This window comes from Rhinolophus ferrumequinum, chromosome 10, assembly GCF_004115265.2.
Source record: "Rhinolophus ferrumequinum isolate MPI-CBG mRhiFer1 chromosome 10, mRhiFer1_v1.p, whole genome shotgun sequence".
NCBI lineage: Eukaryota > Metazoa > Chordata > Mammalia > Chiroptera > Rhinolophidae > Rhinolophus > Rhinolophus ferrumequinum.
In genome coordinates, this window is record NC_046293.1 from 25,235,979 (window position 1) to 25,262,339 (window position 26,361).

Genomic DNA, 26,361 nt, shown 5'->3' on the forward strand with positions numbered 1-26,361 from the left:
TAAACAAATAACAGACTCTCAAGGAAAAGACTTGGAGTGGCATGGTTCTGCAGAGTGTGAGGCATTTGTAGAAAACGGGACAAGGAGAAGTAGCATGGAAGCCGAATGAGGAAGTCTCTCTTTCCCCATAGTGACGGACAAATCTCAGAGACTATATTAGGCCCAAATTCCTGCCTTTAGCCTGGTCTCTGAGATCTCCCAAATTTACCAGGTTTTCTAAGGGTAATGCTGGAGTTTTGGTATGTTTCCTCCTCTTCAGGTTTTTGGAATAATTTGAAGAGAATTGTCATTAATTCTTTTTAAAACATTTCATAGAATTCACCAGTAAAACCATCTAGTTTGAACTTTTATTTGTTGTTAGGTTTTTAATTACTGATTTAATCTCCCTATTCATTATTAGTCTGTTCAGATTTTCTATTTCTTCCGTACTGAGTTTTGGTAAGTTGTGTGTTTCTTCTAGGTCAATCAATTTGTTGGCATATACCTGTTCATAGTAGTTTCTTATTTTTTTTCCACATGGCTATAAGATTTTTGTTTCAAATTGATTTACATTCCAATGAAAATTATAAAATGTATTCACTTCTTAATTTTAAAAATGCAGCTTAAATTTTGATGCCAACTGTAAAACATAATTAAGTTTGCAGATCAAAATTGGTCTAGTCGCTTAAAGTAACACGTTTTTAAAACAAGTTTTTAAATCACCATTTTTCTCCTTCACACCAAGGATAACTTTTTAATTAGCAATCGGCCGTGTTGTAATAGTGGGATAGCACTGAGACTTGAGAAAACAGAAAAATTGTAGAGTTTCTCCGGTTCCAGATCAGGAACTTTTCTATGCCTTCTCATAATGGTGAACAGCAACCACATCACCAAAGGTAAGAGTCATAACCGTTCTGCCATCCTTAATTGCTCTTACAAAATTTGTTTTTTTGCCATTCCATTTCTGTACATGAATCAGTTTGTCTCCATCCAGGCTAACAACACAGTTTCTGTCATTTGCAGTGATTTCATCGAACTTTTCTCTGAGTTCTTAAATGTGCTTTGAGTCCTGATCACCACTTTGTCTCCCTCCTGACTGATGATCATTGTTGGTTTAGTCACATTTTCCACGTGCCTAGTGGCAAAGCCCACACCTAGTGGCAAAGCCCACACAAGTGCATATTAGTCTCTTTTGATCATTAGCATTTCTGTGATATCAGTTGTAATATCCCGTTTCATTTCTGATTTGATTTCTTTGAATATTCTTTTTTTCTTTGTTAGTCTAAAGGTTTGTCAATTTTATCTTTTCAACAAACCATCTTTTATTTTTGTTGATCTCTATTATTTTTTTCTTGTCTCTAATTCATTTATTTCTGCTCTGATCTTCGTTATTTCTCTTCACCAGTCATCCCATCTCGATTCTGGGCTTATGTTCAGATAAGTTCATCATAAATTGAAAATATCTTAGGTCAAAAATGCATTTAATACACCTAATCTTCCAAACATCATAGCTTAGCCTAACCTACCTTAAACGTGCTCAGAACACTTACATTAGCCTACAGTTGGGCAAAATCATTGAACACAATGAACACACCGCAGAGTATTGATTGTTTACCCTCGGGATTGCGTGGCTGACTGGAAGCTGCACCTGGCTGCCTCTGCCCAGCGTCACGAGAGACTGTTGTACTGCATCTCACTAGTCTTGGAGTAGATAAAAGTTAAACATTGAAAGTACGGTTTCTATGTATGCATATGAATGCATGAAACATAAGAATGCATGTTGCTTTTGCACCCTCATAAAGTCAAAAAATTGTTAAGTCAAACCATTGTAAGTTGGGGACCTTCTGTATGTTTTCTCCAGGGTTATTTGGAAGAAGGAAGAAGCAGCCTGTGCTGGTTTTTCATCTTGTCAGAAATAAGTGTTTATTCTGTGCTTTCTGTTCTTTAACCTCTTTTTTCATATTTTGTATCTCTTTTTCACTCTTCTGAATTATGAGTAACCTCCTCAAATTTGACTTTGAATTTGTCAATATTTTTTTAATCTCTGTCAGATCTACTGCTTAAACCATTAGTTGATTTCTTTTTTATTTTAATACATTTACTTTTCATTTCGTGAATTATTCGTGTTGGGTTCTTCCTTAAATCAACCATGTTTTTCTCGTCTTATATTTTCTATTTCTTGTTTTCATAACTTCAATCTTGAAAAAGTTGTAAAAAGAATATGGGTGGGTGCAGAAAGTTGTATCATATGTATTCCTGAGATTTACTGGCTTGCTAAAATGCTTGTATAGGAGAGTCAATTCTCAATGATTTCTCTTAGTTGTTTATCTGTAAATAGGGCTAAAAGTCATAATAGCATGGATGGTTCAGACCATAGTGGTAACAATAGTAACAGAAAAACACAACTGTGTGTGCAAGGTAATTGGCTAAGTGTTTGTTTTCCCTGGGAAAAAAAAGAGCAGTTTTCTTTTGAAACGCCTTGTTCTTTCATACTGTGAAATAGAACAGTGAATGAAAAAACCTGAATGGATGTAGAATAAGGTCTGCAGGAAGTGAATTTTTTCCTTCATTTATAACATTGAATCTGAAAAAAAAAAAGCAATACATTTTTTTCCATAGGTGGCACATTTTGAGCAATTTTCATTTAAATGTAATTCATATTACATTAAAATCACATTTTCAAATGTACAGTTTCAGTTTATTCATGGTGTTATGCAACCATCATCACTATCTAATGATTGAACATTCCATTATGCCCAAAACAAATATTGTACCAGTTCCCAATTCCTTCCTCCCTGATTAATGAGTAGGTTAAATCAAATTTTTGACATGTGTTCCTTTTATATTTGCCTGAGAATATAAATTTCCTTTATGTACATAAGAATATATATTTTCTTTTAGAAAATTATAATTTTACCAATAAATTGTCAAAGAACCCAGCATAGTTAATATCCATCTATGAGTACCAGTATGAATTATAAAGTATTTTATTTTAAAAAATGCTTTTTTATTTTACTCAATTTGACCAAGGCATTCCCTTTTATTTTTCAATCTTTTCTTTTTTTTATGCCTGATTCCAAGAAGCAATTTACTTTTATGTTCAGCTGCTCAGTGCCTATGAAGAGAGAATTTGGAACAAAATGTTACCAAAGTGTACTGATGTGCTTTTGGTGGTTTGTACATTAACAGACTTTGAATAAATCATAGATCATTTACGGGACATGACAAGTTTCATTTTGTCAGATTAAGTACACATTGTATCTTGGCACAGATTTTCTTAGGCAAAAATTTTTCAGTGATAACTTGAAACCTTGCAGAAGTTATGCCTCTAACACCTTGAGTGTTCTTTATTTAAATGTTATCATATCAATTCTGTTTCCTAAATTCTATAAGAAAAATACCTTAGAATATTAAGTGAAAAGCATAAAGATATTTCTCACACTGTTGCTATTTAAGTAACACTGACTCCTTTATATTTTTAAAATTACTAAGAAGAAAGGTCTTCAACAATACTTCTACTTTGTATTAAATACTAATCAAACATTTCTTGAGGGAGAGAATCAAAACAGATTAAAATCTACAAATCAACCTTTTCATCCAAACATACATTGAAGTACAGCAACAGTAATGATTCACGGATTTATTTTTATTATGAATCATTTTATTTTCTTTATGACCACAGAAAAAATAAACCAGAAAATTCTTTGTGGAGAACTTTAACAAGAAGAAGAGATTCATTGTTTTTGAGATAAACTATAAGCAAGGCAGAGGGCTAGAAGTGAAAAACTGTACCCCATATCTCAGATTTTGTTTTTTATTTGTTTTAAGAACAAGATGTTTTCACTGTTGAATTAAACTGTTTGGGAATATATAAAACAAAAGGAAAATCTCTTTTTTTTTTTAAATTAACTTTCATTGGAGTGACAATGGTTAGTAAAGTTACATAGATTTCAGGTGTACAATTCTGTATTACATCATGTATAAATCCCATTGTGTGTTCACCACCCAGAGTCAGTTCCCTTCCATCACCATATATTGGATCCCCTTCACCCTCATCTACCACCCACCTCCCACCTTGCCCTCTGGTAACCACTAAACTATTGTCTGTGTCTATGAGTTTTTGTTTCTTCATTTGTTGTCTTGTTCTTTTGTTGTTTTCAGTTTTATATACCACATATCAGTGAAATCATATGTTCTCTACTTTTTCTGTCTGACTTATTTCGCTTAGCATTATACCCTCAAGATCCATCCATGTTGTCACAAGTAGTACTATTTCTTCTTTTCTTATGGCAGAATATTATTCTATCGTGTATGTATACCACAACTTCTTTATCCATTCATCTATCAAAGGACACTTTGGTTGTTTCCATGTCTTGGCCACCATAAATAAAGCTGCAATGAACATTGGAGCACATATGTCTTTATGGATAAATGTTTTCAGATTTTTTTTTGGTAGATACCCAGGAGAGGGATTGCTGGGTCATATGGTAATTCTACTTGTAATTTTTTGAGGAACCTCCACACTGCTTTCCATGGTAGCTGCACCAATCTGCATTCCCACCAACAGTGTATGAGGGTTCCTTTTTCTCCACAGAATCTCTTACACTTGTTATTATTTGCCTTGTTGATGATAGCCGTTCTAACTGGGGTGAGGTGATATCTCATTGTGGTTTTTATTTGCATTTCTCTGATGATTAGTGATGTTGAGCATTTTTTCATATGTCTATTGGCCATTTGTATGTCCTCTTTGGAGAAATGTCTCTTTAGGTCCTCTGCCCATTTTTTAATTGGAGTGTTTGTTTTTTTTTTTGTTATTGAGTTGTACGAGTTCCTTATATATTTTGGATATTAGCCCCTTATCGGAGGCACTGTTCACAAAAATCTTCTCCCATTTGGTTGGTTGCCTCTTTATTTTGTCAGTGGTTTCTTTTGCTGTGCAGAAGCTTTTTAGTTTGATATAGCCCCATTCATTTATTTTAACTTTTACTTCCCTTGCCTTTGGAGTCAAATTCATAAAATGCTCTTTGAAGCCAAGGTCCATAAGTATAGTACATATGTTTTCTTCTATGCAGTTTATTGTGTCAGGTCTTATGTTTAGGTCTTTGATCAATTTTGAGTTAATTTTGGTATATAGTGACAGATAGCAGTCTAGTTTCATTCTTTTGCACGTGGCTTTCCAATTCTGCCAGCACCATTTATTGAAGAGGCTGTCTTTTCTCCATTGTATGTTTCTGGCTGCTTTGTCAAAAATTATCTGTTCATATTTATGTGGTTTTATTTCTGGGTTCTCAATTCTATTCCATTGGTCTGTGTGTCTGTTTTTCTGCCAATACCATGCTGTTTTGATTATTGTTGCCCTGTAGTACAAGCTGAAGTGAGGCAGTATGACACCTCCAGCATTATTCTTTTTTCTTAGGATTGCTTTGGCTATTCAGGCTCTTTTGTGGTTTTGTATAAATCTGATGATTTTTTGTTCTATTTCTTTAAAACATGCCTTTGGGATTTTGATGGGGATTGCATTAAATCTGTATATAGCTTTGGGTAATATGGCCATCTTAACTATGTTGATTCTTCCAAACCATGAACATAGAATGTCTTTCATTTCTTTGTGTCTTCTTCAATTTCTTTTAAAAATGTCTTATAGTTTTCAGCATATAGGTCTTTCACATCCTAGGTTAAGTTTATTTCTAGGTATTTCATTCTCTTTGTTGCAGTTGCAAAGGGAATTTTTTTTAATTTTTCTGAGATTTCATTGTTACTATATAGGAATGCAATGGATTTTTGTATGTTGTTTTGAAGCCAGCAACTTTACTGTATTTGTTTATTGTTTCTAATAGCTTTTTGGTGGGGTCTTTAGGGTTTTCTATATATAGCATCACGTCATCTGCAAAAAGTGACAATTTAACTTTTTCACTCCCAATTTGGATGCCTTTTATTTCTTTCTCTTGCTTGATTGCTCTGGCGAGGACTTCCAATACTATGTTGATAAGCAGAGGTGATAGGGGACAGCCCTGTCATGTTCCTGAATTGTAGAGCAAAGGGCTTCAGTTTTTCACCATTAATTATGATATTAGTTGAGGGTTTGTCATAAGTAGACTTTATTATGTTATTTCCCTCCTATACCCCTTTTGTTAAGGTTGTATTTTGTCAAATGATTTTTCTGCATCTGTTGATATAATCATATGATTTTTATCCTTTATTTTGTTTATGTGATATATCACATTGATGGATTTGCATATGTTGAACCATCCTTCTGTTCCTGGGATGAACTCCACTTGGTTGTGATGTATAATCTTTTTAATGCATTGCTGTATTCAATTTGCTAGAATTTTGTTTAGGAGTTTTGCATCTGTATTCATCAGACATACTGGTCTGTAATATTCTTTTTTTGTGTTATCCTTACTAGGTTTTGGTATCAGGAAAAGAAAATTTCTTGCTTTCTCTTTCCTCTACCCAATTATTTTGGACCTGCTCATTTGTTCTGATTTACAAGACAAATAAGAATTAACTAAGTAAGGTCAATTAATGAAAATATGTTATTTTAATTGGTTATTATGGTAGTTTCCTAGGTGTGCTGTAACAAAATACCACAAACTGGCTGGCTTAAAACAGGGGAAATTTATTTTCTCACAGTTCTGTAGGCTAGAAGTCAGAAATCAAGGTGTTGGTAGGGTCATGCACCCTGCCAAGTTCTCAAGGGGAAATCTGTTCCATGCCTTTCTTCTATCTTTTGTTGCCATCAGTCCTTGGTGTTCCTGTCTCTGCTTTCGTTGTCACACAGCATTCTCCCTGTGTGTCTGGCATTGTCTTCCTTCTGTGTGTGCCTGTTTCTGTATATCTGCTCCTTTTTTATAGGACAACAGTAATATTGGATAAAGGACCTATCCTATGTCAGTATCACCTCATCTTAACTTACATCGTAATTACATCTGCAAAGACCCTATTTCCAAACTGTCACATTCACAGGTACCGGGGATTCAGAATTCAACATATCTACTTGGAGGACATAATTCAACACACAACAGATAATTTGATTTAACACTTTTGATCATTGCTGACAGCTAATTTCACAAGATAGGGGTAATGATTTCCCTTTTAGAGCTCAGCGAATGCATAAAATGTAATTTTAAACAAGTTTTGCTTAAAGTCCTAATAAATAACCCAAATTCCTTTTTCTCCTCATTTATTTGACTTTGGAAAAGTATGAGAAACTTTTCCATGAAGTATTTGTGAAGCATTCAGCAATAAGTCAGGTGTCAGTGAAAATCTTTCTAGTTCATTTGTTGTACTTGTGTGTACCTTTGTGTCATTCCACTTCTCCTCTATTGATCTGTGGGAATGTGCTCACTTTGCACTGACCCATTTAATCACCACTTTGTTTTACTGAGAGCCTACGGCATTCCCAGCACTTTGTTGCATGAAGAGGCTGTAGACATGATTAAGATGCAGGTTTGGCTTTCAAAGAGGTCTGAATCTATAGATGAGAGAAAAATAAACAATTTTTAAAAGTGTGGAATTGTATAAATGTGGAGGAGAGATGTGTGTGCTAAACCAATTAATTAAGAATGAAGAAGACAGCCCAGTTCTGCATAAACGGGCTGTGTATCTGGAGATCTGCAAAAACTTGCTTTTTTCTAGTCATTGCCAAGAAACTGAACTATCATAATGTGAATCTGAACTATTCTCTTGCTTAAAACCTTTCAATGATTTCTATCGACAAATGAGAAATACTGTTTTAGTCTTTCATTATCTTGTAATTTTATTTTTGTCCATATCTTTAAATTTGTCTCCACTCATGTGTTGTTTTATGCTTTTGACTTATCTTACTATATATGTCCATGAAGTTAATCTTTAATTTTAACTTTGTAGTTCAGTCCGCATTCAGAAATTAAGTCAGAATTAGAATTTACTTCATGTGAATTGAATAAATGAAGATAAACTATGTCTGAATAGGGAAGGCTAAATATTGTGAAATTCGTAATTATAAATTGATCTATACACAATATAATACTAAACAATACCCAATATGACTAATTAACTTGATAAATGGATTTCAATGTTTTACCTAGAAAAAATAACGAGCTTAGTATTGTAAAGAAAGGATGAAAACAGAGAAACATGGAGGGACCAGCCATAATAGTTATTAAAACATTTTACTAAGCCACAGTAATTAAAATATTTCAGTATTGTAAAAGAATAATCTAGTTAATCAGTGGAATAGAATAAATTACTCAGAAACAAGCCTTAGATTATATAATAACTTAGTTTGTGATAACGGATGCACTGTTTATTAGCAGGGGAATATATAATTGGTTGATAAATGATAAAAGGATTATTAAAAAGCTACGTGAGAAGAAAAGTCAGTTTAGATACTCACTACACAATAGACCAAAATAATTTGAGATGGAATTAAATGTAAAAACTTGAACCAGGACTTTTGTTCTTACACATGCACGATTTCATCATCACAAATATCTCTAATGTTGTCCCTTTATACTCACACCCTTCTCCCTCACTCTACCATTCATAACCCCTGGAAATCACTAATTTTTTCCCCATTTCTGAAATATTGTCATTTCAAGAATGTTATATAAAACACACAACTTAACATACAAATGATGTAGGATAGAATTGTACACTTGAAACCAATATAATTTTTTTTAATAAAGATTTTATTGGGGAAGGGGAACAGGACTTTATTGGGGAAGAGTGTATATTTACAGGATTTTTTTCCATGTCAAGTTGTCCTTTTAATTGTAGTTGTGGAGGGCGCAGCTCAGCTCCAGGTCCAGTTGCCATTGTTAGTTGCAGGGGGCGCAGCCCACCATCCCTTGTGGGAGTCGAACCGGCAAACTTGTGGTTGTAGAGTCCACTGGCCCATGTGGGAATCGAACCAGCAGCCTTCGGCGTTAGGAGCATGGAGCTCCAGCCGCCTGAGCCACTGAGCCAGCCCTGAAACCAATATAATTTTATTAACCAATGCCACCCCCAAAATGTAATAAAGTAAAAAAAGAATTATACGGTATGACTATTTGAAATTGGCTTTATTTTCACTTAGCATAGTGTTTGTGAGATCTATCCAAGTTGTTGTGTATATCAATAGTTTGTTCTTTTTTATTGCTGAGTAATGTTATATGGTATGAATGTACCACAGTTAGTTTAACCATTCACTTATAGATGGACATTTTGTTGTTTCAACATTTGGAAACATTATTTTCTTTTCCCTACCTTCCTGTGGTTTACTTGAACATATTTTTCAATTACATTTGTTTTTACATTGTTTTTGAGTACAACTCTTTTTATAGTTTTTTTAAGTGTTTTTAAAAAACACTATGAAAGAACTGACTCTGGGTGGTGAACACATAATGCAATACATGGATGATGTATTATAGAATTGTACACTTGAAACTTTTATAATTTTATCAACTAGTGTCACCCCAGTAAGTTTAATAATAAAAAAACTAAAAAAATAAACAATGGGGAATAGATACATATTCAGAAGGGAAGTATAACATTGATGAAAAACAAAAGATAGAGTTGTAAATGTCATAAATTTATTTAAGATACAAATTTCATCTATTTCCAATTGCTGTCCCTTCTTTCTCCCACTAACTTCTCTCTTGACAAATCTTTGTTCTTCATTTCTGGAGAAGTTCATATGATGAGGTCCATAAGTTTCCATTTTTAAACATTTCCATGTTCAGTTTCTAAACAGTTAAAGAAACAGTAGAAACATTAGAAAAAATCTGTGATCTAATAAAGGAATAATTTTTCATGTTTCAAATATAAATATTTGAATTTCATACAATTTTAAGTATTTTTAATGATAGGGCTGTTCTCAGTTTTTTGGGTTTTTTTTTGAAAGTGGAGAACAGGTCTCATAGCAAGCATTATTTTGTCAAAGATGAAACCTATCAACCAGCCTGCAGAAGGTCCCATAGATCACATCTCTCATTCTGTGCTATATGGATAATAACAATGAAAAGTTTCTTGACCTTAACTAGTATAAGTTTAGAAACATCCTCAAAAGGTCATGAGTGATAAATGTATTACCACTGCATATAGAATATAAGCTAGATATATTAGATAATTTTGTTGTTATATGTGGTAAATTCCTGATTTCATCTTCAGATAAGTCACTCTAGACACCAGTAATTATACTTTATTTGCATTTTTTTCTATAGAGAAGTTCTATAATACATTTGAAATAGTTTAATTCATAAATGATACATGAGGGGGGTTTATAATATGATATAGATATACTCAAGAAGCAGCCTTATGCAGACAACAGATATTTACTTATTTTCTTTATGTTGGAATTGGATTTGACTGTTTACACTTCGCCAGCACTGCAGGGATCACTGTACTCTTCAATGGTGAATTCCTCTGAAACATAAGAATGATAAGACAGAAAGAGTGAAAACGTTCAGTAATGGGCACATGAGCAGTTAATTGTAAATAAACTGTATAATGTAAGTTAAGAAAGAAAATGTAAACACTGTATGGAGCCAATATAAGTGACTTACTTCTGTACTAAGCCATTTGGGATTGAAGTGGGAGAGAATAAGAGATAATTGGGCTTGGATACAGAATTGAGGGGCAGATAGAAGGAAACTGTCTCTACCTATAGGACATTGTATAGCCCCTTTTCACAGCTGTGTTTTTCTCACTGGAGTTGTACCTTCCTCTTTCAACCTTTCCTTAATTTAAGGAGTAAAGTTTTAACACTACCAGCATGCTATGATGTTAAGTTTCTAGTTCAATGTCATGAGTAAATGGAAGAATGTCCTGATATATTACAAAGCTTACCAAATTTTGTTAGACTATCCAAGGCACAAGTCAAAAATAGATCCAATTTTAGATCTTATATTACACATCAGTATTGATATGTTGGTTTTTTTAGTCATTGCTACTCTTCTTATCTTTATGGAGAAATTCAGTCCAGAGCAAACAACTCTACAAGGCAATTTAGAAAGAATTGATCTCCTATTGCTTCAAGATCAAACTATAAGAGTGGCTCTAAGACTTGTTTAGGGGTCACATGAGAGGTTAATATACAAGAAAATGGTTATCCAGTGACCATAAATTCACTGTTTTTTGCAGTGAAAGATTGTGGAGTTTTAAGTTAAGGTGATCTTTTATTAGGTTAGTCATTTTTTTCCTTTCAATGTTCAACATGTCTGAATCTCACTCACCTGTCTCATAATAATCATAGGCTTTTACTGTAGCTGGTTTTAAATTCTCCACTTGGATATTTTGTTCCACTGAGAAGGAAAAACTCAGGGTTTCTTTGGTTAGCTGGAGAGACAGAAAAACTGAATTAGAATTAAAGATTAACTTAGTTACTAGTTAGCATCTTGTCTTCTTAAGATATTATCAAAACCTATAGTTATGCTATCCATTTGTACCAAAACCTATGGAAAGAATGAGACATTTTGAAACATTCTAAAACAAAAAATGAGACATTTTGTACAGTCAATGTCAGATAAAAGAAAGGCAAAAAAAGATGATTCTATGGACAGTCACCGGTAATAAACCTTATTGTCCAGTCCTGGATTCATTTCCCTCTGCAGCTTTTTTAAATCCTCACCTGTATATCTGAAAAACATTGTTTGAAATCTGGATTGGTTTGTTAGAACCTCCAGTAGTTCTCCCAGATCTAACAGAGTCACAGAGGATCTCACCTTTTCAAAGTAAATCAGGACATGGTTGGTGCTCACTTCAGTCCTTTGAATCTGAGGTCTTTCTTGGAGCTGTTGACCAGGAGAATAAGCCAGAGATATGGGATGAGAGCAGGCTGAGAGCAGTTCTGGGGTATTTATGGTCTAAATGGTTGGTCAGAAACATCCAAACTACTAATTTTGATTTCTTCAAGATTAATAGTAATAATAATAATGATAATAGTAATATTCATTAAGCCCTCTTTCTATCTATATTTCATATGTAACATAGGTAATTAACTTCTAACTATATATAAAAAGAAAAAAGGGATGATTATACTATATTTATTTCACATATATCACATATATGTGTGTGTGTGTATATATATATATCTATATATATATCTATATATCTATCTATCTATCTATCTATATCTATATATATATATATATATATATATATATATAACATATTCTCCCATTTTATTTTTATATGTAGTTGGAAGATAATTCAATACCACTCCACATACCTAGATGTCTCAGGGCTTGCTGGAACATTGTTAGCCATATTTATAACTTATGCCTTATACTTGAGACCACATAACAATGGTACCCACTACTAAAATGATGGAAAGACACTCTAGAGAGGCGAGTTTGAGGGAGTAAATCTCTTGAAAACTGAATCAATAAAAGAAAATTGACAAACATAAATAATATTTATCACAACTTTGTTGCCTACTATCTGTAAGGGATTTAGGGTTTACCTTTTTCACTGATGCTTTCACGGGTATGAAGCCTGATAACATCTTCACGTCAACAATGACCATGTTGGAGCTGGGTCGTTCCCCAGTATAACTATGAAGTCAAGGCATAGGGACAAGGCGTTCAAAAAAATTCTTTGGAATTCATTCAAAATAGAAATCTTCCCTTCTCTTTCATCTCTAGTGTTTTCTATCCCTAACAACCACTCAGCTTTTCCATCTACTTTATTTGCTTCTGCTGTGGTTGTTTGAAAAGCCCATCATTATGAAATCACACTCTGCATGTATGGCAACATCATATTCTCAAAGTTAAGGCTTTTCAGTAAGAGTGAAGAAAATTTTCTTGCTAATAAATATTGCAAGAATTCCATATTCATTACATGTGACTTTGGACAATGAAGTTCTCCCACAGAAGAAAATCGATTTTGCCATATTCTATAAAAATTCCGGTAGTGACTTAGGATTTACCTAATGTTGATGTGAATCTGGAATTTCCTGTCAACATTTACTTCACAATTCTTGGAGAGAGTATCAACTTTCAGAGTGAAGGGAACTTTCCCCTCTTTCTTGGGCAGGATGTTATATCTTAGGGATGTCTAAAACAAATTGAAAAAGAAATCTTTTATTTTTACACTCAAGTAGTCTATCTCTTCTAGATGATTCATACCTTCCCTTAGCACACATTTCTTTTTCTATTTTGAAATTCAAATCTAATTCTTGAGACTCTTTCTCCCATTTGCAGTATCCCCTGCACCCGGGCAGTCTCACCTGCAGGTACACACATCCTGACCCTGACACCATTGTGCTGTACTCCCCTGGAACCTCTGGCAAGGCAACCTCCTGCAGCAATAGGCGATTGGCATCATCTACTTGAAATGATTCTGAGAAGGTCTTTGAAGACTTGATGGTAACTGTAACTGCTTTCTCCCTTTTAGAGAAAGTTGCTGCTCCATATTTGGAAAGTGCTTGAAGAGCTACCACCGTATCCTGAAAAAAAAAAAATGAGTGCAGGAAGGTAACAAAATCATACTAGATATAAACCATATCAACACTACTCTCAGAGTTATTTAGTTATAAACACAGTTCATTAACTGGATTTCAGTTCAGTTCAGACATGGTTTATTCATCATGAACTATTCTAGGTTCTTTGGGGGGAAATGAAGAAATTTCTTCATTCAAGTAGTTTACAATATACATATGGAAATAAGACTCAAATATTTGACACAAAGCAGAGGCTATTTCAATAATTTATAAATTCATATAATAATATTTGTTGGAAAAATTCAGAGAAGGGAGAAGAAATTGGAGATAGAATAGTAAGAGAAGACTGTGAAGACGGTGAGAAATATGATTATCTCTGAATAATGAGAAAACTTTATATGGACAGATGAGAGGAATCAGGGAGTACCAGGGTGGGAAATGTTATAAGTGACGTCATAGAAAAGGGAGGGAGCCGATTCCAGAAAAAGTGAAGGGATCAACCTACTTAGAGAAGAATATTCATGTTTACTGAGGAGAGGAAATATTTTGGGTAAAATATTAGATAATTTTAGTCTTTGGATGAAAAAAGATTTACATTATCAGGGAAGTAATCTTATAAAAACTTTGCTTTATGGCAATTGATCTACTTTACATTGAGGGTCCACTAAGGAGAGAAAATATGAGACTGTACACAGGACAAAGCAATAATACATATATAAAGTAATGAGGCTGGAACCTTTCTGGTGATGGAGGAATATGAATTAGAGAATATGAAGAAAATATGAATTAGATACACTATTCAAGTATTCAACTCCTTGAATATGTTTGTGTTTACATATGTATTAATGTATTTATTTTTCTACCTAGAGTTTCTCCACAGACCTGAGTGGAGGAGAAGCCCCCATTGGGGTTTTGTTGCTTGGTGATCCATTTCACAATACGTGAGGCTACAGACAGGTCTTCTGAAGATGGGCCAGGCTGGGCAGTAAGATAGGCAAGGAGCAAGTAAGATGTCATCTCCACTTCAGCAGAAGGAGCCCGAGGCTGATAATAGAATGCCTTAGCTTCTTGAAGTTTCCCTGGACGTTCCCAGTGGATTGAGTCCTCTTTCAAATGGAAAATGACAGAATCTTAAGCTTAGAGAATGTTTTCAAAACCTAATTCATGAATGATCATTATAATTAGAACTCACCTAGTAAATTGACGTAAAGGAAGTAAAAGTATTGAGTAATCACCAACCAAACAAATCTTTGCCAAGAAAGTAAATTGAGGTTCCAGCAAATCACATTGTGTCTTTCTGTCTATTACATACTTGTGTGAAATTAGAAGTTGAGCTGTATAGCGTATATAAGGTGTGAGTTTATAAAATGATCCATGTTACCTAGAGAATTTGTGTTCAATTATAATTATTCTTATAATACAGTATAGCATGATATGATATGATATGATATGATATAATATAATCATGATAGTTGTGAGTTCAATAAGTCCTGTCCCTTCTTCTGTTAACTGGTGATTTTTGGAAGTAAACTTTGCAGCAGCAGCTCTTACGTTCTTTCACAGCCTCTTTGTCCAGTGACTCAAGCAGCTCACTTCGCTTGGCCTGGTTTCCTGCTAGGGCGAAGGCATAGGCCAATAGTGCCTTGGTATAGACGAAACTTCCTTGGGCCTCAAAGGTGGACCTCCAGGCACTTTCCAGGCAGAACAGAGCATTGCGAACAACTGGGTGCTATAAAGAAGAGGAAAGGAGATCTTTAGATAGCAGAACCAGGCGAATGAACTACCCTCCAGGCTAACCCCTGATTAAAAGCTCCATGTTCCTGTGCAACCTCACAGTTTGGACCAGAAAAATAATTTCCTCTGCAGCTTCCAAAAGATTGTAGATTTTTATGTTCCCGTGAAACACACTAAAATTAAATCACACAAACTCCACAACTCATTTTCCTCAGAGATTCATAGTTCCATGATTCCCCCCCCCCCTTACATTTGTGAGAGGCAGATATAGGCAATGTGCTAGTACATACAGTAACGGGCAGTGGCATCTCCAGCAGAGCAATGGTGATGTAGGCAGACAGTGTTAGCTCGTCATCCACTCCACCCTGTAAGGATCAGAAGCAGATAGTCAAACATGCCGATATTCATCAGGGAGAGTTGACTAACTCCATCTACATTTCCCCTGAGACATCTTCATTAGAAAGCATCTTTTCTTGAGCAATATTATTGATTTTCTTCTTTCTTCCTCTACCCTAAATTTCTCCAATCTGTCCCAAGTCCCTTTGCTTTACTTTCAGTAATACATTGGCACACTATTTTCATTTAATAAAAACTGCTACTTTATTGCTAGATTTCAGAAGCTTTGGAGTCACCTGTCCTTCCTCAAAGCTATGCCCGCAGGACTTGAGGAATCAATAGGAGCATCTTTGCTCCTCCTACATGTCACCATCTTCAAGAACCAGAACAATATTAAAGACATCACCTTCATAGCATTGTTTAGCAGTGATCCAGAGCGCTGGAAACAACCATTTTCCCTTTGCTTTTGTGAGAGCCAGGTGAGAGAACTCGTGATGTGTGAGTCCTCCACAAAGATGTATGACCGGGCTTGAGAAAAGGACTTGAGCACAAACGCAGTGAGCCTGTCCAGCAAAGAAGAGTCTGAGATATGAGGACCATCTCACTTAAAGCTCACCTTATGCACTGCCTGCAGACATTGGTTTTCATAATTCAGGGAAGAAAATGGTTGGGGGTAATTGGTGGGGAAACGATACGTGAGTCCTAAATATTCTCTCTTTTTAAAAGATTTTTATTAAAAATATAGCTAACATACAATATTACATAGTTTCAGGGGTATACCATAGTTATTCAACATCTATACACCTAAAGAAGTGATCACCATGATAAGTCCAACAACCATCTGACACCACACTAAGCTATCACAATATTATTGACTGTATTCCCTAGGCTGTATATTACATTCCTGTCACTTATTTGTTTTATACCTGGAAATTCGGACCTCTTATTCCCCTTCACGCCCCCCCCTTTTTTTTAGTTTTTCAATTACAGTTGATATTCAACATTATTTTATAATAATTTCAGGGGTACAGCATAGTGGTTAGACATTTATATAATTTAAGAAGAAGTAATCGTCCTGACTAGTCTAGTACCCAGCTGGCACTATGCATTGTTATCACCATATTATTGACTATATTCCCTGGGCTTTACTTTACATCCCCACGACTATTTTGTAACTACTAATTTGTACTTCTCAATCCCTTCACCTTTTTCACACTGCTTCCCAACCCCCTCCTATCTATCACCCCAACAAATCTAGTACTCATCTGATACCATACACAGTAATTACAATATTATTGACTATATTCCTTATGCTATACCTTACATCCCCATGACTACTTTGTAACAACTGATTTGTACTTCTTAATCCCTCTACCTTTTTCACAGTGCCGCCCCACCTGTTACCCCATTCTCAGACTGTTTTTTTAAATCTCTCAAATTCATTGGTTTCTCTGGAATTGATGCTTTTCACCTCTTTTCTCATGAAATGTTTGCTGGAGGCTCCAAGCCTTCGCCCCACCAAAACTTCCATTTTCTGAATGATGTTACCACATCACAGTTTCTTTTCCTTCCCTTTCTTAATGCACAGTGTGGAAACTTCTTCCTTGATCATTTCACATCATAACACTTCCTGCCTTATATTTCCATTTTGGGGATCCTTATTTTACTGCTATCTGCTGTGCTATCAGAGCAGGTAGGCTTTCATAGACGAATGGTGAAATCACCCAGTATGATAATGCACATATGGATTTTTAAAGGATAACAGATTTCTGTGAAAGAACTCCAGGTATACAGAAGTCTGAGTTCTGTGGAAGAACTCAGCAAATAGCTATTTCCAGAATTCTGAAATATTATGGATTTACAAAAAGCTTATGGAAATAATTATCTTACCAAGTGTTTCCCTGACTTCTACCATCATGATCCCCAAAGGTGCTGTATGAACCATCGTTGTGTTTATAATTCAACTGTCTTTGGTACCCTGAAGAGGAAGTTTTCATAGATTTATGACATAGCAGAAACATTGGAAACTTATCAGTCTTTATCTCAAAACTTGTTGAGGAGTCATAGGAAAACTGCATTTTTATTAAAATATCTCCAAGACTCGATGATGTCATTGAATTTTCTGATTGTAAAGTGATACCTTTTATTGGATATCACAGCAACAATAATTATTAAGTCTTAACAAAAGGGCTACTGATATGAGTTCACTGAAGGAGATATTTAGGGACTCAATTAAAGTTTCTCCTATTGAGGAGATCTCTTACCACCGACGAGGTAGCTGATGGCTTTGGACTTGATCTTCTCTGTCAGCTGTCGTGTCTCATTCAAATAATTCAGAACATAGATGTTAGGAACAAAAAGAACCATATTCTGCTCTCCACAACCATAGGGCATCTGAAGAAGATTCTGAAGATTTTGCATTGCAGAGCCTAATATATCACCTGGGGCATCAAAGGTAAAGAAAAATCAGAGGAACTCAGAGCTGGTTTATGTTGGGATAGGAATATAGATTACTAGCTAAGTGAGAGGTCAAGCCACTTATAGAGGGATAGACAAGAAAGCATAGGAGGTAAAGAAAAACAAGAAATAAAAAAAGAAAGAGAAAATTAGGCAAAATAAAATATGTGATTCAAGGATGGAAAAAACTGAATGGTAGGATACATCATTTCTGATGAGCCACATATCTGGTAAAAACCAACTATGGTCAAATCTATTAGGCAGCATCAACACATACTCAGTCTCTTGAAGATAAAGACCCTTCTTACATTTTAGAGTATATCAAGATATATATCACAACATCTATTCATCCCCCTTTCTGACTAATACACAGTGCAATCCTTACTTTAGGCTTTTTCTCTCAATCTAGCACCTAGAGTCAGGGACCTCATTAACCATGGACAGTGAGGCCCAGTGCACTAGAATTATGGAGATGGACAGCTACTTCCTTTGGGCTGGGAGACTCACCCAAAACTGAGTATGTCGCCCTGGAAGATCCTTCAACCACATTTGATGGAACTTTTAGTGACAACTTTTCAGGTACTCCTGTTTCTAATGAAAGAAAAGAAATATATATAAAGAAGGAAAAAACAAGAGAAATGTTCTGCTTTTGTTTGAATATTTTCCCTCTATATGATCAAGATCTAACCTCTTATTACTCTTGGTCATTATGTAATTTGTTTGATGCAATCCAAATTTTTTCTGAAGCATCTCATAGTGTAGTTCATATTAATCATATACTCAAATTTGTGCTAAATTTCCATAGATTTCTTTATGTCTATATGCTATACTTATTTCCTTCTCCTCATTATTTATGTTAATTTGTACTATTGTTAGTGGTTTTTAAAAACACATTTATTCCATAAATATGTATTAAGTCTGTGCTATATTGTTGTTTAAGTACAACGATATAATAATTTTCAAAACAAATTTCCTGACTTCCTGGAATTTTCCTTTTAATGGGAGTAATAAGATAAAAAATAATATTTAGTATAATAGATGTTAAGTTCTAGGGAGAAAATTAAAGCAGAGTAAGTGTTTTTATGGGTCAAGGCAAATCAGGAAGTGCAGGGTACGGGAGAGGGCTACCTACTAAAAAATTCGTTGATAAAATAAATCATAGGTGATTGGAGACTTTAAGTCAGGGAGATATCTGGGGGGAAGAGATTTTCAGGAAAAAGGAATGAAAAATGAAAAGACTCCAGAGATTAGAGCATGCTGGATGTGTTCCAAGAGCAGATTAGACCTGAAGTTCTTCTTAAAATAACTTACTTAAAAAAAATGAGTACATTTAAACTATTAATTGGATAATAAATAATACTAGTTCCATGCAGAAATTTCAATATTGTGAAAATTGTTTAGAGAGAGGTTTGGGAAACACAGTTTTGTATTGGAAAGAATCCTGCCCTACTGTCATCAGCTTTCATCCTGCTTTTTAGCCCAGAACTTTTAGTTAAGTCTTTTGATTTCTCTATGCCTTCATCAGGAAAAGGTTGTTCTTCATCAAGTGTCCTTAGATTTATACATGGAAAGTATACAATTTCTTCCCCCCAGCGAAAAACATGCCCCAAAGGACGTTCTATAACCATATGCTTTGGCAAGTGGATTAACATGAGAATTTTGTCTATTTTTGACACTTACCTGATGCACAGAGGAGTGTGTTGAACGTTTCCTCCTTTTCTATTCCTTCAGGCTTGATATTGAAAGAAAAAAAGTCAAAAAGTAAAGTGACACTGAATGTGTAAGAGAAAAATCACTTTCGAGGAGAAAATGGTAGTAAAAAATTGAGTTGTGGATACATCCATATTTTGGGGAATTAAATGTCACTGTCACATACATATTATATAATAAGATCTCTGAGGAAGTATACCTGCATACCTCGACTAATAAGGGCTTGACTACAGTATCCTTCCGTCCAAGTGCTGGAACGTTAGGCACCTCATTGCCGCACAATTCCTGAGACTGCAGGGCTTCTGCAGTAGCTGTGAAATTCACCATTCCTGGGGAATAAGATTCTTAAGGAGTTAAACAGTAATTCTATGTTGAATGGTTTTTTTTTTATTTCCCCAATTTATATAATGGTTTTCTTTCAGTTGATCATTGTAAGAGGGTCATAGAGGAAAGCAAATAATTACAACACATATCTTGGTTAAAGAGGAAAGCAATTCATTAGAACATAAGAGGTGGGATTTGCAACAGCTTTACAACTCACCGAGTGACTTTAGGGTCACAGCCCAGGACAAAGTTATCCGCCCATTTCCACTGACACAGTGAGATTCTTCATTCTTCTCTAGTGGGACAGCTAAGAAGGCAGGAGAGTCCTCCAGCTGCATGCTGATCTGTCCCCCATACCCACCCACAAGTTGAGAAAGAACACAGGCAGAGGGTCAGTAATGGAGGAATGAAGCTTAAAGGGACAACGCATGCTAATTGAAAGGCTTTAAGAAATTTTTCTAATGGGGTAAATTCTGTCAAACACTTTGCTGTTTAGATGTTTGCCATAAAGGAATTCAAAAACTGACAGGAATTAAGATAAATGCCCAGGATTTAGGCTCGTGCCAATGCAAGGAAGAGATAGTTTCCTTAGTCAGAGTGAAAAAACGAAGTAATCGGGTGGAAATAAAATCTGAATTTAGGAATACGCAGATAATACCAAGTCCCAAATGAATCTAACAGTACCACTTTAGATCTGTCAGGTAGTTTTGCTCTTAGTACTTATTTCATTACAAAACTAGGTTACTTCGTATTCAATTATGATTTAGTAGGAGACTACCTAGGGTACCCAGGCAATGAATGGTAATGGTGTTCCTTCCTTCTACTTTTGCTCACTTCTAGAGAAGTGCCCTTACCCGAATGCAGTGGGACAAATAGTTGAATACAGTGGCTTTGAGTGTAAAGGCTTCTCCTCGCACCACAGAGTAGGGGAGAGTGAGTTCTAGGAAGAAGGGCTGGAAGACTTGAAGAGAGATGATGGGAGAGAGGCCAAGCCCCATTGTTCCAGACAAGCAGAATGCGCTGGCCTTCCACTCTGTAATGGTGTCAGGGATCTTCATTGCCAACTCACTACTTCCTGATAAACTAGTGGAAAAAAAAAGAGGAGGAGAGTGAATGAATCCCTTTTTTAGCATGGACCATAGCTGATCCTAAAACATGATAACTTAGTAGCCTAGGGTGGTAAATGTTAAAGTAGAATGTTAAAGTTGATAAGGTCTGTCACTATTAATGAGATCTCTGAAAGTTTTTCTTTTGTCTTTAGGGGCAAGGGTAACTCTCTGCTTTTTATTATTTCAGGTATCTCAGGACAAAATTAGAAAAAAATTGCACTGTTTAGCTATGACATAAATGATCTATGAATCTAAATATTTACCAGAAAGTAGTGGAGAAGAACTGAAAGGATCAGGAACTAAGGATAACACCAGAATCACAGAGGCAAATTCAAATTTCCTGAACTAAATTCCAGTCAATACACAACTTACTCAAGTGGCACCAAGTCCCAGATCCAGGTCTCAGGGAAATACGTCCGGACTGTCTCTTTTACTTCTTCGGCTGCAAAGTCATCTCTAAAGTTCATTGGATAACCTGGAGCAGAAGCAACTCCTCCAAACATTTGTTGACCTCCTATGGAAAGACAACATGCAGGGCCCAATGTAAACGTCACTTTTACCATTAATTTCTTATAGTTGCCTTATTTATCAAGTAGAATAAGGTCATTTGCTCAGGGAATGTTTATTATTTGAACAATTTAACCTACCAACTTGTTACTTATGTATTTGTCCTACAGGCAGGCTAGTCCTTCCTATAGTCTGGAGGTAAATGCATTTTTCTTTAGACATAAAAACAAATGTAGCTCTCCCTAAGCTGATTATTCAGTTGGTGGAGGGAAGAATATAGAGTAATTTAATACACCAAATATTGCTTTTACACGGACATGGTGATCACGTGTTCTCTATTTGCGGTGAGAATCAAACAAGAGGAATGGATAGTAGCTACAGCAAGAGGATTTCAGGAATGATTTTTTATTTAACAGTGAGTAAGATATGGAGACATGAATAATAGGATAAAGTATGTGTTATAGACAGCAGAGACTCAATACAGGACAGAAATGAACTTTAGATTGGCCAGAAAAGACTTTGTCAAAGTAGAACTTAGATGATCACTGGAGGATGAGAAATAGGAGAACAGAGAAGGCATTTCAAGGAAACAGCTATGCAAGTGTGCACACGGAGATCAGAAGGGATGCTCCAAAAGGGTAATGAAAAACTTACCCCCCTGGAATAGAATGTCTATTTTGGGGGGGTGTTTAACATAGTTAAGTAAATAGGTGTAATTATATAATAAAACACCATGAAGATTGGGACAAATAAATTAGATCTGTTAAGGCAGGCGTTAGCTTGATTAAAAAGTGATACTCCAGAGATCAGAAGATAAAGATAATATGAATAATGTATAAATATACATGATATATTTTTTATATATATAAAATAATAGAGTTGGACATGCTTTTTAAAAAACTGAAGTACAATAATTCTATGAATTCTGGAAGTAGTGACTATGTATGAGAAATAATTGATATGATAAAAGCAATGTTTAAGGGTGATATACTTTTCACACTAGATGGGACAGATTGAAGTGGAGATAGACTGGAAGAAAGGAAGGTAAATTAGTGTGGTAAGTAATTTGGTTAGGAAAAAATGAGGGGTAGGACTAAGGTGGTGTAACTGAAAAAGAAAAGAATGAATAGGTGACAAATACCAAATAAAAAATTTGTTAAGAATATTACATAATATTTGAGAAAAGAACATCATGATGGTACATTATTTTCAGTTTTTCTGGCTCATTCCACCATGTTTTCTCTTAGGATTGGAAAGAAAATACACACTTAGTATTAAGAAAGATATAGCAATAAAGTAATTGTGCTTTTCAGTTTTTTTTCCTAACAAAGAACATGCTATTACATGGGATCATAATTATATTTTTTCATTTTATGTTCATGATGCCTCAGTGACTTTGGTGTTGTCGTTCTGACTTTAGATATGAAGAACTTGGGCCTTCAAAAGTTTAAATGAGTCTGCACATTTTAAAGTCACATATGTTATATCAGATAGGGGTATGATGCAAACATATCCCTTTGCTCTTAGCACAGTACTCTTTTTCACTGTACAGAATTTTCTTTCTGTTGAGGGAATATTCTTATTCACTCTTCTGTTTTCAACTAGAACTTTATTCCTTTTATTCCCAGGTAAATAATTTCTACTTTATTAAAATATGTGTTTATTTTATTTAAAAATCATTTTATACCACCACATTTCTTATTAGAAAGTAGGATTAGTAGATATCCAAGCATGCAGTGAGTAACTTCTCTAATCCTGATATCAGTAGAAAAGAATTCTCAGAGTTAGAATCTTTTCAACTTTTCCTCATTTCCAGGTATACTTGAAACACACAAAGAGACTAGTAATATATCTGCCAAAAGGTGAATTATTACATTTTGTTCAATATCTCAAAATCACTTTGATTTTCATAAAATAATATGACAGGGACAATTAATATCCACATTCTCCTTCACACTTCTCAGCCTCCCTTGCTGGCTGCAAAAGTCATGTGCATACCTATTCTTCCCATGGTAGTGACCTTGAAAGGCGCCTTGGAGATGATGGAGTCACAAGACGAAAGCAGAGTTCATATCCCTGACTCACATAGGGAGCTTTTCTGGAGAGCTACTGGACTCATAAGCAGTTTTTGTGTGAGCAAAAAATAAACTGCTATGTGCTTAGCCACTGAGATGTGGGGGTTTGTTTTTTACTGAAATATAATCTATCTTACCCTGACTCATTTAGGTATTGAATCCACAGTGCATAAGGATAATTTAAAGTAGCAAGACTATTAAAGGCTAGGACAAAAATCAGTCAATTTCGATTTCAGAGAGGGAGAGATAAAGAAACAATTGCTAAAAAAAATCCTATTTGTTAGGGGAAAAATGTTATTTCCAGAAAAGTTACCAAGTAGTTGCTGCAGAGTCACAATATTCAATACATAGAAAAATAGCTTTTTATCCCAACCCAGCCCAGCAAAGCATCATTTTTCTTTTTTATTATTCTATTTTCTATTATTTTATAATAGAAATATAATATAATAATAGTTCCTATTATTCTAACAGTCAAATAAATCTCACCGATACTATCTGCATAGGCCACCGGCGGTTGTGAATATGGCAGAGGCAGCTGACAAAAATATGGTTTGCGGATTTTTGAGTTGGTAAAAATATTTAATCCTGCAGACTGGAAGAAAATTAATTATTAGAGCACATTGGCAATCTAATCTTAAAACTGGAATATTTTCTTACATTTGTATTACACTTGCACTATTGTTATACATATAGCTCATAGGATCATCATGAAAATTCCCCACAATAGAGAAGAGAGCTATTTTATAAATATGAAAATGGAGTGTGACACGAAGTCTTTCCATTTTGATCACAGAGTATGGTGAATGCTGCTGCCGAGTGCAATCCAATGGAAAAGCAGAGATCTTCAATAGTAGGAAGTGGTGAGTCAAACCTTAGTAACAGTGTGTGACAAGTTTCAACTTGTTCAGTGCAGTCAGTTGGGTGTGAGCTACGGTTGAGAGAAGGGGTGTATAAAGTGTGCTGTAAATCTTCCTCTACCCTGACAACACTCGGTGTCACACATCACTTCTGTTATATGGCGATTTCTGTCAAATAAAAACATTATGGTGTGTCCTCATCCATCTCATTCACTGGATCTGGCACCGTGTGACTTCTGGCTCTTCCCCAAAGTCAAAATGACCATGAATGTTTTAATTCAATTCAGGACATCCAGGCAGCCACAACAGCACAACTAAAGACACTCACAAAAGAGGACTTCCAGAACTGCTTCAGAAAGTGGCAAGAACAATGGAATAAATGTGCTCGAAGTGAGGGGAGTATTTTGAGGGGACTAATGAAATGTGTCTTTTTCTGTAACATATTTTTTTGTTTAAACATTCACCATATTTTTTGATCACACCTGGATCCTAGGCCTTTCCCTGAATAGCTATGCCCAACTCATCCCCTTCCTCTTTTCTTTCTCAGATTTTTAAAAAATTATATCGAATCTCTGCATCCAAAACACACATGCAGATGCCCACAGTAGCCTGATTCCTAGATCCCACCTGTTCCCAACTTCCTCATTCTTTGATAATTCTCATAGTTAAATACTACTTGCTGCCCTATCTCAGAGGACATAGGAAACTGTGGGACTCTGAGCATAGTGGCCAGTGGTGATATAGTGATATAGAATAGGAAGAAAGAAGTAAGAAATAAATGTTTAAAAGTGAAACAGTGAGCTAACAAACCTAGAGTCCTCTTTCCATCCTTCCACCAACAACTGATTTATGATTCTGGAGTCTCCAGAAGAGGAAGACTTAATTTGCCCTCAGCTAAGCTGCAGAACTCTATGGGGAGAATGACATATGTTTTTGTCAAGGTATAATGAGACTTTTTATTCCTTTTTGGTGTGATCAGATTTAGTCTCACAACCTAGATAAACTTCCCTTTCATAACTCTGCCTAGCTATAGTTAATCCTAAAGATAAACATTTTAGGTAACATACTTAAAGCTCACTAACATCTCTGCTCCAAGTATTGTAAATCTTTTCTTCATGAAAAGGTTACTTTCAGTTTTCCTGAAATTTTACTGCACTAAAGGTAATGGCCTAAGTATTGTACTTTGTGTATTCAGTGTTTCAACATATAGTTATTATGCAAGTAACTCATGTAATGGCTGCCAATGAAGTATTCACCTTTCCAGGGGTGTCAGAGACCCTATTAAAAATGTTTTTCCTCACATATTAGAATCTCTGCGAATCACTGAGAGGGAAACATGACAGTGGTAACTAGCTTTGGGGTCAACTTAATTAAGATTGTGGGGCCTAAAAGTATACCACTTACTATCTAAAGTGTCAGAGAAACTCATGATTGAATACCCGTATGTCCACAAAGTTCACTGTGCTCTGAGGTTTTAATATTTTCCTGTTAATCATAACTTTGTCTGGGAGTTAGGGTTGGGATCAGATTTTAAAGCTTAGAAGTCCATTTATTCTCCATCTGAACAAAGACTTAGAAATCAATTTTGGGTATGTTTTTCGAAGAAGAATTACCTCAAAGATACTGTAAACATCATCATCATCCAGGATCTGCATTGCTTTGTAAAGGATTCCATTGTGAGTTATGTCTTCTGCATTTATGCATTTTTCACCATCTTCATTCATGAAATCTCTATTTCTAACACTAGGGACATCCTTTATTGGTAACAAATTATAGATCTGCAAAATTCAGAGAACAAAGGAAAAATTCTTTTGGTTTGATTTTTTTCTTTCATATTTTAAGTGTGATAATGTTCAATTTGGCCAGGATTT

General features: G+C 35.1%; 1 protein-coding gene across 1 annotated transcript in view; it reads right to left on the reverse strand.

The window, feature by feature from the left end:
- Window positions 1–9,511: 9,511 nt before the first annotated feature.
- The window catches only part of LOC117028750 (pregnancy zone protein-like), a 45,563-nt gene continuing 28,713 nt past the window's right edge, over window positions 9,512–26,361 (reverse strand). Inside the window, exons 16-36 of the mRNA XM_033117638.1 lie at window positions 26,104–26,268; window positions 24,120–24,225; window positions 21,424–21,631; window positions 20,797–21,025; window positions 20,160–20,286; window positions 19,826–19,947; window positions 19,589–19,640; window positions 18,416–18,499; window positions 17,716–17,892; window positions 17,342–17,429; window positions 15,858–16,014; window positions 15,406–15,480; window positions 14,933–15,110; window positions 14,264–14,487; window positions 13,169–13,387; window positions 12,869–12,996; window positions 12,404–12,494; window positions 11,664–11,732; window positions 11,175–11,277; window positions 10,279–10,365; window positions 9,512–9,686 (exon numbers count right to left, since the gene is read on the reverse strand). Of these exons, the coding sequence (XP_032973529.1) occupies window positions 10,313–10,365; window positions 11,175–11,277; window positions 11,664–11,732; window positions 12,404–12,494; window positions 12,869–12,996; window positions 13,169–13,387; window positions 14,264–14,487; window positions 14,933–15,110; window positions 15,406–15,480; window positions 15,858–16,014; window positions 17,342–17,429; window positions 17,716–17,892; window positions 18,416–18,499; window positions 19,589–19,640; window positions 19,826–19,947; window positions 20,160–20,286; window positions 20,797–21,025; window positions 21,424–21,631; window positions 24,120–24,225; window positions 26,104–26,268 (2,655 nt within the window). The 3' untranslated portion in view covers window positions 9,512–9,686; window positions 10,279–10,312. The remainder of the gene's footprint in view (window positions 9,687–10,278; window positions 10,366–11,174; window positions 11,278–11,663; window positions 11,733–12,403; window positions 12,495–12,868; window positions 12,997–13,168; window positions 13,388–14,263; window positions 14,488–14,932; window positions 15,111–15,405; window positions 15,481–15,857; window positions 16,015–17,341; window positions 17,430–17,715; window positions 17,893–18,415; window positions 18,500–19,588; window positions 19,641–19,825; window positions 19,948–20,159; window positions 20,287–20,796; window positions 21,026–21,423; window positions 21,632–24,119; window positions 24,226–26,103; window positions 26,269–26,361) is intronic.